The 17,008-nt window shown below is 26.8% G+C and overlaps 1 protein-coding gene across 1 annotated transcript; it reads left to right on the top strand.

Annotated features, from left to right (window-relative positions):
* The first annotated feature begins 204 nt into the window (after positions 1-204).
* LOC129987505 (zinc finger protein 836-like) lies at positions 205-11,636 on the top strand. The gene is made up of 3 exons (XM_056095478.1): positions 205-1,665; positions 8,549-9,476; positions 11,605-11,636. Exons 1-3 carry the CDS (start codon positions 205-207, stop codon positions 11,634-11,636), a joined length of 2,421 nt encoding a protein of 806 aa, XP_055951453.1.
* The last annotated feature ends 5,372 nt before the right edge of the window (positions 11,637-17,008 follow it).

The raw sequence follows: 17,008 nt of genomic DNA, 5'->3' as shown, positions 1-17,008 counted from the left end.
TTTGTTCAATCAGGCTCGTTCTTCTTTTTAAGATAAACTACTTACTTCCTCAATCAAACTCGGTTAGGTAGATCGACGATAATTTATTGAACTTTTGGCAGAACCTTTTTTATTTCGGAGGGACTTGAGTGTTATGTTATTTTTGATCAGGTCTCTAAATAAATACCTCCATCTAGAATCAACTAAACATTTAACTACATAATTATGACTACTTCCATTTTGCAATGTTTTACTTGCAATTTTTGTGATCTAAAATTCAAAAACTCAAATGATCTGGATTTGCATAACCAGCTGCATACTAGTTCAGGCGATTTTTCCTGTCTGCTATGCAAAGAAATATTTCCTGATTTAACTGAGCTGCAATTGCATGATCTACAACACAGTCTAGAAGAAATTAAAGAGGGGGAAAAAATTCCATCTCCTATAAATATTACTTTTCTTCAACCTGCTTCTTCATTTGCTTGTAAAATTTGTTATAAAGTGTTTCTTAGTGATGAAGAACTTTTTGATCATTTTACTCATCATGCAGATGTTGAGAATAATATAAATAGGAACTTGTCAGAATCAAGTAATGAGTTTGAAACAGAAGAATATTTTAAACCTCCTGTCTCTAATATTGTTTGTAAAAGATCTTATCATAAAGTAACACTGAATCAAATTCCTAAACATGCAACATCTAATGTTGATGGCCCTTTTGAATGCAAAACTTGTAAAAAAGTATTTAATGGGCCATCTTCGCTAAATAGACATCAAAGACGTTTTCATTTAAACAAAAGAAAATACATGTGCATTGACTGTCACAAAACATTTGCACATTTCTCTTTGCTTTGTGAACATTCTCTGCAGCATTACAAAACAAAAAAACAAGAATTTGAGTGTTATGTTTGTAAGAAACATTTTTCCTCGTCTATGTTACTCCTTGAACATATGTTTATTTCTCATGTTTGTCAAAACAAAAACTTTTGCCAAGCCTGCTTTAAATTTTTTGCTACTGAAAATGATTTAACTCAGCACATGGAAGATCACATTATTGCTTATAATTGTAATAAATGCAGAAAATGGTATAAGACTAAATCTAAATTAAACAATCATAGATGTGTATTTGATGGTCCCAGACCTTATCCTTGTAAAATCTGTGGAAAACGGTTTAGTAGATTATATCATTTACAGAGGCACTGCTACATGCATGATAGAAAGCAAGGATTTAGCAAAGTTCTGGGAGTCGATTCAGAGTTTTTTGAGCAACAAAAATTTAATTCAGATTCTATAAATAATGGTGAAGAATTATTGATTCATTTCAAAAAGAAATATGAATGTTATATGTGCAACACACGGTGGTATTCATTTAAAAATTATAAGCAACATTTTTGCTCTGAGCATAAGGAACTAGAATTTAATTCTTGTCCTGTTTGCTTCAAGAAATTTAGTAAAACATGTAAAGTAAAGCGTCATTTAGTTACTCATTCAAAAGAAAAATTATTTAAATGTAATTTATGTACAAAATCCTTCTTGGTTCAAGCGGCACTGAATCGACACAAGAAGAAACACAATAACCGGAAGTTACTATCATGTTATCAGTGTTCTAAAACCTTTGTGAATAAGCTGGGATTTCAGAAACATATACTGATGCATGAACAAGGTAGAAAGGCTGCTTTCAAATGTACTGTTTGTGATAAGAAATTTTCGAAAGAAAAACTTCTTAATGAACATATTTTAACATATCATGATTTTTTTAAAGAATATCTGTGCAAGTTGTGCAAAAAAAAATTTAGTACCAGTGGTGATTTAAATTGTCATATGTCCATTCATGCAAAACAGAAAAGATATAAATTGTTAAAAAAAAGTGTAGTGTTATGAAACTAATGTACTTGTATGTAAAGTATGTACTATTTGCTGTATAACAAAATAAGAATGTATTCTTGTTACTTTTGTAATAAATTGTTAACTTACTATTTATGTTGAATAATTATTTTATGTTGTGCAAGAAAAGTGAAATATTTTATCTAGTTAAAAAATACATAATTTTAATGATATATGAAATTTTGATGATCTCGTGATTTTAATGATCTGGTATGAAATTTTTATCAGTAATTTATGTTAATTTTTTCATAACTGATAGTTTATAATTTAGGTAAGATTGCCATGCTTTATCAGATCATATATATTAAAAATAAAAAGTTTAATACCTTTAAATGTAATATTTTTATTTCTGTATACATATTTTAAAAAATACACAAGAAAAATTTATTAGAAAATCTATTTGAGTCAATTTTTATTAATCATTTTATATTAAACAATTTATGAAAAAAAAATTCTTTATACAGATGCATATAAAATATGATCACTGTTACATTCTTATATTGCTGTGTTGAATCATTCTAGATTTCTTTAATAAAAATACAAAATAATATAGTTAAGACCTTTTTAAAAATACAATATATTCTAAAAAAGATAGGGGTTGCTATTTATATTTAAGATCTTACTTAAATTTTTATGTTAATATTATCAAAAATATTCAAAAATAATATTAAGTTTTTTTTTTCTTTTTTTTTTTTTTAATTTTTTCAATTTGAAGGTGTAAAATATTTTCATAATATTTTAGTTAATCTACCTTGTTATGCAAGTCTTTTTCTTTTTTTTTTTATCAGAATATTTGTTTATTGTAGTGATGCTTGGATTTTAATGAAAAGCCAAAATATTATTCTTTTACAAAATACTAAAGAGTCAAAGAGCATAAATTTGTATATTCATATCAAGATGTTATCAGTCTTTTTGTTTGTTTGTTTATTTTTTAGTTTTGGTTTTTTTATTAGAGTTACAACAGATCATGCTTTGTTACTGTTAGATTTATATACAAGTATTTTTCAGTTCAATTCACAAATTTACACAATGGAAAAAGCAATCAAAGTTGAATTGAAATCATATGGCAACTTGGCAGTTGTTAAGTACTATAAATTTAAACAATTAGAATGCATAAATGAATAATTTGCCTTTTATTTTTAAAAATACATTTGTGAAATATAAAAATTTAGATAAAATAGGAAAATTGGAGATCAATAAGGCAGAAAAAATTCCAGCTAAATCTATCAAAACTCTACAAACTAATTAATATAATAAGAAATTTAAAAAGAGGTTAACACATGTGATGACCATACACCTTAAACAAAAGTTATAACTTGTCAGTATGTACTTGATTCTCCTGTAGCATAATTTTAATAAATATTGGATATTGTGTATGAGGTTTTCATTTTACCTGACCTTAGCATCTACATAGATATATGTATATCTTTATTAATGTCTATAGCAGATTACACAATCTTTCCTACATCCCCAGAAAAAGTAAAAGCTTGTTAGATGATATAAGAGACATTAAGCCTTTTCCTCCAATATATGAATGTTATATTGTTGTGTTCATGAATATTAGTATTCAAATGAGACAGACTCTATCATGCTACTATCATAATTTATCTCACAACAACTGTTGTTCTTCAGAAAAATATTGGCAAAATTTCTCAACAAATGTTTGGTCACTTTGTAATCCATTTGTTGAGGCATAAAGTATGAATTTGTTGAACAATCTGATAAGATTAGATCAAATGTTTACATAGATGGATATAAAGTTGTGAACCTTGTTTCATTATGAATAATAAATTATTCCAATTGTGTATCTTGTGAATACCCCTTTCATTTTTTATTTCAAAGAATTAATATCTTTCCATTATTTATATTTGTGGATTTACTCTTTGTTATCTGATTTTTAAACTAAAAATATTAACAATTTAATAATAAACATCAAATGTCTAAGTTTGCATAAAATTTGGTATTTTCCTTTAAAAAAATAGCTAATACTCACTCTGAAAATGAATATTAGTAATACACTAAAAATGAATGAACCTAAATGAATATTTTTAGTTTGGAATAAATTTTCAATATTGTTATTTTTTGAAGGCTTTAAAATCATTTTGTATTTCTAACTAGCTATTTTTGATGATCAACAACTTTGCCAGGATTTATGGTTACTAAAATTTTTAAATTAAATGTTTTATATTACATGTCTTTAATAGTTTCTTCTTTAATATAATATTAAGTTTTATATTTTAATAGATATATGATTTATACTGTTTTTGAAGCCTTGCACCAATATGTTCATACTCTTGTTTTCTGTCAGCTTCCCTTAAGTGAGTAAAAAAAAATAGATACACTTAGCTATTCCTAATCCTAATAATGTAGCTTAATTTCACATCGAAAACAAAGTAAAACTTGGTATGTTCTTCATGTCAGTTTCATTTTAAATATAAATTTAAATCCTTTACATATTAAGAATTACTTACCAGTATTGATAAAATTTATCGCTCTTTCCTGAAACTCTGCTTTACCAATTATAATTCATGTTGAGGGCAGGTTAGCAAATCAATTGTAAAACAAAATAAAAAAATACCTGAAGTTTTAATAACGACTTTTATCTATAACTTTGGTGTTCTTCCATGATTCTTATGTTTTTGAATTATCATTCAAGGTACCTTTAATATTTGATCAAAACTTTTATGATTCTTGTTAGAAAATATATTTTTTATTTGATTCAATACCAGAAAAAATATTTATTCCAAGAACAAAAATAAGAGTCATTGAAAAGATAAGTTTTTGAATTTTAAGATAAAATATAAATAATTTTTGGAAAATATTGCAGAAAACACCAAAATTTTGTTTTATTTTTAATTTAAATTCTTATTGAAATTTTTAAAAATGCATTAGTGTGCACAATTTTACCCCCTGCCCCCAAAGTATATGTGTACCAAATTTAGTAGCTTTGGTACAAATGGTTTAATCTATAGAGTGTCAACACACAAGCAAACATTCATCTCTGTTATAATTACAGATGGTTAAATAGTTACGACTTTTCTAATTAGGTATGTAGTTCCTGAAATCCATCTTTTCTTGCCAATGCCAGTATTTAAAGTAAATTAACAGAATTGAATATCGCTGAAAGTAAAAAAAATTTAAACAAATGTTTGGCTGCAGCATATGAATTTCACGAAGAATACGTATTTCCTTATATTCTTGTGGCATTGAAAATTTTATAAAAATATTTATGAAATAATGTTGTTAATGTTTATCAGTAATGGGTAGTCAAGTAGTCATTAAATTTGTTACTTAGAAATAAATTTTGATTGTGATGCATTATTGAATTAATTTCATATTCTTTAATGTTTTGTGATTATTGGAATTGAAGAATCAAGATTTATATAACATTATATTTTAATCAATTTTAGTTAGAAAAATTCTTTTTTTTTTTTATCAAGGTGGTGAATGATAAGTTGAAGGACATATATATATATATAGTGTTTACTAGTTTTAAGAAAACTGTCAGAGAAAATTTTTTTATTCTGATTTAATCTTTTTTAAGAGAAAAAAAAGCTGCAAAATGAAAAAAAAAAGAAAATGAATTGAAAATTATGTGATGAAATTTCTTCATAAGAAAGACTAAAGTATTTTTTTAATACCAACAAAATTTTTGTAGAAACAATTTGTTGCATCAATTTCTTCCTCTTGAAATTGCTCATGTTTTTTTTTTATGAAAATAATGAGGAGAAAAAAAAAAGAAATTGTTTTATTCTTGAAATGTAAAAGAGCAACAAATTTATGCTTGAAATAACATTCTCGGATTCGGTTTTGAAATGCAATCTCTTCAATGGCTTCGGTTTTCATAAATATGCTATTTCGTTCATATGCTATTCATGATGTTAGCTATTCTTTTGCTACTCTATTATGGAGGGATATATGGCTTACCATCTTTATTGTCTTAGCAAACATCCTTCAATATAATTAATATCTTAGAGTTTATGATATCAGCAAGAACAGTCATAACAAGGAAGAAAATTTCTTTACAAATATGTTTTTACTGTTATTTTCATTAATTGTAGATTTTTTTTAGAATGTAAAAAGCACATGTTATCCCACAGCTCATGTTTATCATTAAGATGCAGGGCCAGAATATTAAATAAACAGAATAGACAACTGCCTTGGGGCTCTGCAACTTTAAGGGACTCTGAGAAAAAAAATTTGTAGTACAAGCAGAAATTTATTCATTTATTTTGATTTACAAGTACATTGTATTTGGATATATTCTTATTAAAATCAACATGTCTAAATTTCAGAATATTTTTTTAGGGTTTATTTTATATTTTCAAATTTGCACGCAAATCAGTGTCTTTTTTGTTTTAGTTGGCTGAATGACTTGGCAATTTCCCTTCTATTATAAATTAAAGAAAGAGAAAAGACTATATCATGAAATAAAGGAAATAAATTGCCTAAATGATTTGGGAATTAGAGTTTGCCTTTTTTGCTAAAAACTCTTCACAGAGAAAAAGGATAGTATTAGTAATTATTATTTATAACATGTATTTTTATTTTAAAAAATAATCATTTAAATATGAAATGAAAGTTAAAAAAATATATCAAATTTTAAGAATTAAGAAACGAAAGGGGCCTCAAAGACTGATTATCTTATTTACCCTTATTGGACATAATCCAGCCCTATTAAGATTATCTCTTATAATGTGTCCAAATTTATATAGATATGTATATATTACTAGATAACATCTAAAAATAATTCATAGAATTTTGATTACAATGCTTTCTGATAATTTATTTTAATTAATTTAGTTGATAAAAAAATTAAATAAAATTGGATGGAATTATTGTCAGATAGAAAGAAGTGTGATATAATTCATATTCTCTTACATAATAAAGACTTTCATAAATTATGATCTGATAATTCTCCAAAACTGATTTTTTCTTATTGTTTATATGTCAGTTTGAATTTAATTTTATCGGTATACGTATTTATCTAATTTCGTTGCCAAATAAAGGGGAAAGGGGTTAAAACTTACACACACAGAAAAAAAATATACTGGCTTATTTCTCACACAATCTGACAAACAGCATAAGTGACCTGATATATTCAAATCTATTTAAATCAAAATATTGTAAGCATATTTGCCCCGAAATTTTAATAAATCATATCTTTTCCTTTAATAAACAAGACTTTTTAAAAAAGTATATATATATATATATATATATATATATATATATATATATATATATATATATATATATATTAGCGTCAGAGGGTGATAATCTTTATTGCCAAAGATCCTATTTCTCATATATCAATTAAGCAAGATCCAAACTAATAGAGCGATTTATGACAGATCCCAAATACAAATGAGGGCACGACCTCATGATGAATTAAAATTGAAATCATATTTTTCAACCATTGAATAAATGATGATTAACATGAGTATAAGGTCTTTCGCCAATTGTGTCAAAAAAACTCGCCAGTCCTCCTCCGCCGTCTCGAATGGTTACCAGAAATGATAACAAATAGCTTTTATGGTTGCAACCAAAAATTTTCACGATTATATTTGGCAACAAATCGCTTCAAAATACATCAATTTTGGTAACCACATACTAATCTTAAATCTCGCCAAAAAATTTATTATTCATTACCATAATTGAATTTCTGTCTGCTTATCATTAGTCAAATTTATATTTGCTTATATAATTTCTGTCCAGTAATAAATTACCTTGACTTTTCAAAATTCGGTTTAAAATCAAGACTCAGAATTTGATTAAAAAAAAGAAAATCATAAAGTATGACGTCACATTTGAGCTACTCTTACTTTTTGTTTATAATTATCCAGGACTAAACGAGCAAATAATAATAAAGTATTTGTGCGTGATTTTTTATAAAATCGGGATTGATTAATACATCTGTATTGGCATGGTCATGAATTGAATTTTCTATTTCGACTATATCGGTTTTCCAAAATCATATAATTCACTCTCTTATCGAATACTGCTGAGGTTTTCAAACTAACGATGACTTACAAACAATTGCAAATTTTTCTTTTCAGTGCTGATTTTGTATTATAATTCACAGTTCTTTTCTCTGCACGTTTTACTTTGATGACTTTAGTCTAGTGCGACAATAATCCAACTGTACCGTAGAATAATGCATGGCTGCATAACTGGTAAAAGCAAACACACATGTGATCGAATCGAAAACCAGGAAGCATATCTCGCGATCGCGAGAATGCAGAAGCATGAATTCGTGGCTGAATGGAATGGCGTAATTTTTTTTAAATTATTAGCTAAGATTAAATTCTTATCAGTTGGATTTGAAAAGCGGGTGTTTTAAAGATATACGGTATTCTTTGATTTACGCTTTGTTTTGATTTAACTCTGATAATCCCGAACAGTTACGGTATAACCTGCTTATATATATATATTAAATTTTTTTAAAGGAACATTGTGGCGTTAATAGAATATACAAGGAAAAAAATGAGAGCTTAAATATTTGATGGTACAATTTTTATATGTTTGATTAAACAGCCTATGTTATATATGCTTATGTACCTGGATTGAATTTAAGAGACTATGTTTTATTCATTCAATTCATAAGAAAGATTTAAAAGGCTATTAGACTTATTCAGCTTTCTTCTTTTATTTCTATTTCTATTCGAAAAAAAAAATCATAACATTTCAGTGTGGATCACAACTTATAAAAAAGATGGATGTGCATTTAAATAATTCTGTATCTTTTGATGAATTCAAGGATAGATTGCAACTTTTTCACTCTGATGATATTTATAAAGTGCCTTCTCTTAAATATACTTCGGATCAATCTGATAGTAAAGAGGAATTTATTCTCCAAACTTGTCCCTCAGTTAAATATTCAAAAACATTTTTATCTGAAATAATTTTAAGTCAGAATACAAACCATTCTAGTTCTGAAAGTGATATTGCACATGAATGCAATACTTGCAGAAAAACTTTCAACAATCTATCATCTTTAAAAAGGCACAACAGGCGTATTCATTTGAACAAGAGACCATATACTTGTATTGCATGTCACAGAACATTTTTACAGTTGTCATTACTTAGTAGACATTCTCTTCTTCACCTGAGAAAAAAACCAGAAGAATTTATTTGTCCAATCTGTCAGAAAACATTTTCTAAATCTGTGATACTCCAGAAACATATCTTTTCCATTCATGCATGTCAAGGCAAACCATTTTGTTTTGGATGTTTTAGGTTCCTTGCCACCAAGGATGAATTAGATAATCATATGAAAGATCATCTTGTATCTGATGCCTATGATTGTGATAAATGTGAAAAACGGTATAAAAGTGAAAGTGATCGAGCTAAACATAGGTGTATTTACAATGGTCCAAGACCTTATCTCTGTAAATTGTGTGGGAAACGATTTAACAGATTATATCACTTAGAACGACACTTAGATCTACATAAAAGAAAAAGATCTCCAGTTGGAGGTACTGAGTCTGATTCAGACTGCTTAGAGAAACAAAATATCTCGCTTAATTCTAAAAATTCAGTTATAAGTGCTGACCTTATTTCATCTACAAAAGATGATGTTGCAGAGGAATCTTTAACTGTGAATAAGAAATTTGAATGTTATATATGTAACAACAGATGGTCTTCTTTTAAAAAATATAAGCAACATTTCTTGTCAGTTCATCAAGATGTAACATTTAATGCTTGCCACATATGTTCAAAACAGTTTACTAAATCATCCAAAGTCAAACGTCATCTTCTAGTTCATTCTAAAGCAAAAAATTTTAAATGTGAAATCTGTTTCAAAACTTTTGCTTCGTTGACCACAATGAATAGACACATAAAGAAACATTCTAGTAAAGAAAAACTTTCTTGTTACCAATGTTCAAAAACTTTTGCCGATAAAACTGGATTTCAGAAACATATAAAAATGCATGAAATATCCAACTATACGAATTTTAAATGCTCAATTTGTGAAAAGAAATTTCCTGAAGAGAAACTTCTTAATGAACATATTCTTGCCTTTCATGATTTTTTTAAAAAATATCCGTGCAGCATTTGTAAAAGAAGGTTTAAAAATTCTTATCACTTAAGGAGGCATATGCTTGTTCATACAGGCTTGAAAAAATATAAATGCTTTAAATGTAATGGATTATTTAGTACAAAATCAGATCTAAAGAGACATTGTCTGTCTCATGAAGATAAAAAACCATATCCATGTTATTTTTGTGGTAAATTTTTCACTCGAAACTGTTATCGGCAGAAGCATCTTGCTACATGTGCTAGAGAAAAAAAGATTTCTGTTATTGAAGATGGAAAAAGTGATTTATTTATAAATTCAGAATCAAATGAATTATTTGATAAAAGTGAGAAAACATGATTGCATTCTCTTAGAAAATTTTCTGATATTGTTATTATGATAAATTTTTCTAATTAAATTTATTTAAGTATTAAGGCATATAAGTTTAAAAAATAAAAAGTTTCATGAAAATAATTTTCTTTCTGACAAAAGAGCTAAACATAACTTTCTTTCTTTTAAAAAAAAATCAAAATGCTTATATCCATGCATTTAAAGAAAGAAATGAAATTTTTTAACTTATCAGTTTTAAAATTTATATGTTACAGTTTTTGCACATGCTTATAAAAATGACTCACAAAATATAACCATTTTTTTTTTTTTTCCTTTCATGGTGTATATTTTGTTGAATATTAACATAAATCACCTTTTACATCAACTAACAATCTGGAATTGCCAAATGTTAAATTTGAATGATTTAAAAAATACCAGTTCTTTTTTGCACAGTGCTTTTACATTCTAAGACTGATTTTATCTAATATATGAGCTCCCTCCTTATAGATAAATTATGAAATATTTTCTTACACATGAATATCAATTTTTATGCTCATTCAATATTTTTATTTGTAATCAGTATTAGTTATACAGAATTTTCTAAATAAATGTTACAAATTTTAAAAGCAGTTTTATTAAAACTCTTCTTAATAACATAACATTTGTTGAATTCTGTTAGTTATTTAAGGTAGTGATTTAAAGTTTAAAAAGAAAATTTGTGCATGAGAAAAAGAAATCTAATTTAATATGCCCCTTCATATAAACAAGGACAAAAAGTTGCCAAAGTGAAAAATATCAATCAAGATAACTCATCAAAGTGAATAATATTGTGAATGGAGTTGTCAGAATTACTCCATTTGCTTATTAAAATGCTATATTCTCAAGAAGCGCAAGTGGCATATTAAAGAAGATTTCAATAAAAATAATTTTTTTAAAATATTGATATATGTATATATAATATGTATGTGTGTAGTTGTGTTATATATCTTAAGGTTACAAATATTTCTAAATATTTGCATGATAAAAAAAAGGTAAATAGTTGTTTTTAGATAAATAACTTTTTAATTCTCATTGAATATGTGTGTTTATTCATTGAAATAGTGAAAATTAACTAACATTTGAATGAATTTAAGCAGCCAATTTCTTGATAGTAATAAAAAAATGTTTATATTAGTTTATTCAGGAAATTTTTTATTCCGAATAACTGAAAGGCAATAAGCATTTCACTTTTTAGTGTGAATCTTAGTTTTGGTATATTTTTATAAACTGGTGCTGGATTCTTTACTCGAGACAGATTGTTTGACTTTTTGACTGTTGATCCTTTATTTTAAGTACATGTTAGAATATTTCTTTTAATGTTTATTTTATTGTTAAGTAAATTATTAATTTTTATTCAGATGAACAATTTGAAAAGGGTGTTAATGACTGATAATATTTGATAATGACTGAGTAACAAATTTTTACGATATTTGATGACAGCATTTTTTTATAATATGCATTCATGTCCACTATTATGAATTTATTATATTTCTATGAAACAAAACAGTTAAAATTCAAATAAGTTAAGATGCTTAGTGATATTGTATTTTATGACATGTATTATTGTGTAATATTATATAATATCAAAATATTTTTGTGCTACTTTGAAATCATAATCAGCAAAATTTTGTATTTCAGAAATAAAGTTTTAAAAACATCGTAAAATTTAGCTCTTTATCAGGTATGGCTGATCTTTCATATTGTTTGGTTATATTTTACATACTTGCATGAAATTTTTAGGTAATGCTTTTGAGTCTGTTTTAGCTATGCTCATAAATCTTCAAGAAGTAAGAAACATTGAGATTTTGTAGGAGTCATTCATTGTCAGAAGCTAGAAACCACTAATCTTTGATTGTTGTGCTCAGAATAGTAAGATTTTTTTAAACATCTTATTATTTTTGATTGATACATCTTAGATGTGCTTGTTCAATTGAAAAATGGAATTGGTGTGATAAATGATTTTTTTTAATTGCCAATAATTATCTAGAAATGACTAATGCCAGTATTCTTCAGGATGGTTTTTATAAAGTACTATTTATGAAATTTGCTATGGGCATGCTTTATCAAGATTATATCGATTTCTTGACGTCGTTTTATTTCATCTCGGAGATGCACGCATTATGTACAAACAGGAGCGACAAGCACACATACGACACGGAAAGAAAAGTGGGAAAAGCTGATAAATCTCTTATCCTTGGTCTTATACACTGTGATGTTTTAATAGGGATTTCCATCGCATGTCAATCAAAAAGCAAGGGAAACACAGGGATCTTTTAGAGGAATTTGTAAAGTCAGCGGTATTTTGTCCCTTCACGCAGAGCGTGTGAAAGTGTCGATGTTTAGCCGATTCAGCAATTTTATAAAGCTTCTGTTGAATTAATTAAGTAGAGAAAGTGGAATTGGATCAGGAAATAAGAGAATATTTTAGAATGAAGTTACTATGGGCTAAATTAAGATAAAACTTTGGGAATTAATTTGGAATTAAATTAGAGTTTAAAATATCATTACATATATATATATGTGTGTGTGTGTGTGTGTTTTCCATATTTAATGATAAAATTTAAAGATTAAAATATTCTGATTATAAAAAAAAGAAGCATATGATCTGAAAGATTGCTATACCTGAAGAGAGGCATATAATAGCTAAATGTAATGGAGGTTTAATCACTTGAATATCATGAATTTTGATTTGAAATTAATTTATTATTAAGATGCAGTCAATCAATAAACTTGTCTTCAAATGTTAGGAATTTAATGATAGTAGCCAAAATATATTGGATATTAAATTCGAGCTTATTGGACAGTTTTAGTTGACAAAATATTTCTGAGAGACATTTATATATAGAAATAGTAATTTTTTTTTTTTTTTTTGTCTATTTTCAATCATTGTTTTGTTTTATATTACTGTTGTAAATTTATCAGCAAATGATATATTTATTATCTTCTTGTTGTATTAGTATCCATATTTTAATTACCAAACTTCAGGTAAAAATTTGTTAAAAAAAAAAAAAAAGAGAAAGATTTAGAGGTTTTTTTATAAAATGTGAAAATCACTGCTGTTAATATTTTTCCTAATATATATGTCCGTTACACTTGTGATGCTATTGGTGTGTTATAAAAACTTCGAAATGAAAGTTTGTCCGTATTTTTATTTTGTTGTGTTTTTTAAGAAGATGAATTCATTCAAAATAACAACAAGAATTTTGAAGTATTTTTGCCTACTCGTTTTGGTACAACTGAATCTTTTCAATTTAAAATGATTTATTATGAAATTTTGATTTGAACAAAAATGCATGACTGACACTTTAGCTGAAATTGAAGCGTGCTTTTATTGGCTCATGTTATGCATTTTAGTTCTGATTGTTTATCAGTAGAAAGCAGAGGCGGCAGTAGCAGGAGGACACGTATTTTTTTAAAAAATATGCGTCAAATGCTTAACCATCGCCTTTTAGGTTATTCCTTTACTTAACAATTAAAAGTGATAACCATATCGTCCAAAACTATTATTTCATAAAAGAGGCTTTTGCATTATTTTACCCCCTCCCAAATTACCTTTTTATTGATATCAATTTTATTTCTTCACGATTTTTCTTATTTTAAGTAAAATTTTTTACTTTAATTTAATACACAATCTTATTTAGTTGTGTGTGTTGCGATGAAATCCAAACTCATTTTTCAGAAAAGCTCAATCGCCTACTTTTTCGAATATTAAAATTAAGATGAAAAAAAATGCTTTATTTGGACGTTAACTCCAAAATAAGATGTTTTGTCTATCTGTCTGAAATTTTCTCTGTCTTCTGTATCTTGTGATGTTACAACTTTGGAAAATGCAAACTAACATTTGTGCATATCAAGAGTTCTGTTCTTAGTATTAATATGTATAAGGTATGTTCTTCTTCTAAATCGAAGATAAAGAAAATCGAATCGCACAATCAGCGAAAGTCTGTTTCCCTCAGCTTTCTCTTTTTTGCATATTACGATGGATTTTATATTTAGATCCGTCATGAAATAAATCATAAATCAAATATGCATCTCGGATCTCTTCTCTTCGATCGATTAAGTCAAGAATTTGCTATAGATTGTGAACTTCGGTATCAAAACCACATACTGATTTACTTCATTTGTCTCACCTGTTTTTTTTTTTTTTTTTAAATTATCCTATTTTATATACACAAGTACGGGCAAGCACACACGGAATCTACCATTTGGATTATTTAATTCAAAATTGAACGAAATTTTACAATTTTAGCATAAACACCATGTATTGAAATTCATACATCTGGCTTATTGCTCTTTGAGTAATCATATTCTCATAAGCTTAGCCAAATAGACAAATAATCGATAATCGCTTACGTGGTGGTTCAGACTCCGATACAAATATGCATTCCTTAAAAAAAAAAAAAAAAAAAAAAAAAAAAAATGTAAATCTTGCTTTTGAATTATCGTGGTTACATCCTCCCCCCCCCTTTTTTTTTGTTGCTGTTGCTGTGAGCTCTGTTCAAAACTTGATGGAAATCTACAATTGTAAATACAGAGACCTTACTCTAAGTTCCATCGATCTAACATATTGCATTCTGGAATTATGGTCACACAAATTCTATGATATTTTTGGATTTGTGAAAAATTTAATACGCGGAGATTCAGCAAAATCTCGAGATTGAATTTTAGGACGATAACAAGATTTTCTCACTTCATATTTCTCCTTACATATTATCAACCATGGTCTGATATTAACGGCTTCCTCGGAAAAATATTTTTAAAGTTTGTTGGACATATATCTTATGCTATTTTAGAAGTCTTACATCGTTTTATTCTCTGCACTATGCATCTCCCTTGGTTTCCTGTTTATATCTTTATCATCTCTATTAAGAAAATAATAGGAATGTTTAAAAATGAATTTATTTTGAAAGATTTCCTCCACTGTTTCATTTCGACATTGAAGCTTATAAGCTTTAATGCATTAAGGCATGCTTTAAGGTATCCGAACACGTTCGCAGCACTTTTTTAGAAAAACTTGGTGTAGATATACTTTAACCATATTTCTAGGTTTAAGACTATTCAAAATTAGTAATAGGATGTCAATATTTGAAATAAACATTAAAACTTTTTGAAAATTGGCATTTAATAGCATAAATTTAAGCAAATTCTTTAAAAACTTCAAATGGGCTACACCAAAAACTATTACTCTCATCCGAACAAAACTTATACCAAAATAAATAACATAGTTTTCTCTAAGGAATGAACTACAATCGTGTGGTTATAATAATAAATAAAAATTTTAGAACCAGTCGAAGAATTTTTCATGAAATTTTTAGTAAATTTATGACGTTATTGTTTAAACAATAGGCTGTAAATTAAAAAATATTCACTCAATCTAAATTCTTTTAATTTATTCCCTAGAAAATAATATAAAGACAAAGTCTACCAAATTTCATAGTAATATGATAATTATATTTTGAGTTATTTGATTTGAAGTGAACAAAAAAGAAGAAAAAATCAATTTTGAGAAAAATGCATTTAAAGTATTCACTAACATGTTTTAATAATAAATTATGTGTGTACATACTTAAAATTCTCCACATTTATAGCTTATACCTTCTTCCTCCTCGACTTTTAATAATTTTCTTTTTTTAATCATTTTATTTTTTTCTGGCAATTTTTGTGTTTGTTAGTGAATACCACCTAGAATAATTTATTCTGTCTTTTTCGAGCTCAGTAAATGCTGTAATTGTATTTGCGTTATTATACACTTCAATAACCTTAAGAACATTTAGTAATCCTATAAAACCTTTATTAAAAAGTATTACAGACATAAACGCTCCTAAACTGAGGATTCGGAGCTCAACAAAGACATCTTTAGGTTCAAATTTCCACAAAACACCGTTGAAACTCCCATTGGCATTTTACAGTGCAAAAAATGTTCCCTATTTAAAACTAAATTTGTGTTTATACAAATTTTTAACATGTTTTTGTCCCTTTAAATCGGTACTTCCGGTTATTTAAATGCCCACTTCCGGTTTACCGATCATTATGAAAGTATTAATATCTTGCCTTCTAATTAACGTAGAGATAAAAGTAAACCTGTTTTGGATAGCTTTAAGACTGGTCTAAAATAAAGTCTAAAATAAATAATCCAATAAAGGATTTTTTTTTTTTCAAATGTCATTTTTGGCGAAAATCGACCTTTTTAACGTGTTTTATTTGCCTTAAATCTAAAGTTCAACAAAATTTCAATTTTATAAAAACAAGCCATGTATTGAAATCTACTCAAGATAAGAAAATAAACCAAGTTTTCACATCTTGATCATCAACAAAAGAGGGAGCGGAGTTAGAATTAAATATCGGTTGCAGCAACGAAAATGATTTGAGTTCCATTTCAACAATGAAATATACTGTTTATAATACACTTAAAATATTTTTGAATTAATTAAAAATAGAAAAGTGGTACATCAACACACACGTATTCTCTTTTATTATTGGATTTAATTGCTAATTATATTCGAAAATTTTATTTCTTTTTTACTATAATCCTTTTAAATATCCGAAAATGATATGTGATAATTGAAAAGCAACTAACTCATAATAATTCCGTACTATTTTAAACGAGTAGGCGAAATAATAGTTAATTTTATGTCTATATGAGACATTTCAAACAAGAAAAACTCAACGAAAGCCGAAAGCGATGCCCGATAATGCAACAAATTAATTTCAATCTCACGTTTATATTCATGTTTTGAAGTTGATTTAGAATGAAAAAGAAAG

This window comes from Argiope bruennichi, chromosome 10 (genome assembly GCF_947563725.1).
Source record: "Argiope bruennichi chromosome 10, qqArgBrue1.1, whole genome shotgun sequence".
Taxonomy (NCBI): Eukaryota; Metazoa; Arthropoda; class Arachnida; order Araneae; family Araneidae; genus Argiope; species Argiope bruennichi.
The sequence above is the reverse complement of the archived record's forward strand: the minus strand, read 5'-3'. Positions and strand labels throughout refer to the sequence as shown.

Excerpts from the sequence above, each read along its gene's own strand:
- LOC129987505 (XM_056095478.1), top strand. The coding sequence starts at position 205 with ATGACTACTTCCATTTTGCAATGTTTTACTTGCAATTTTTGTGATCTA. Across the intron at positions 1,666-8,548 it reads AGGCTGCTTTCAAATGTACT|TGTGGATCACAACTTATAAA; the intron begins GTTTGTGATAAG and ends ATAACATTTCAG. Across the intron at positions 9,477-11,604 it reads TGTGAATAAGAAATTTGAAT|ATGAACAATTTGAAAAGGGT; the intron begins GTTATATATGTA and ends ATTTTTATTCAG.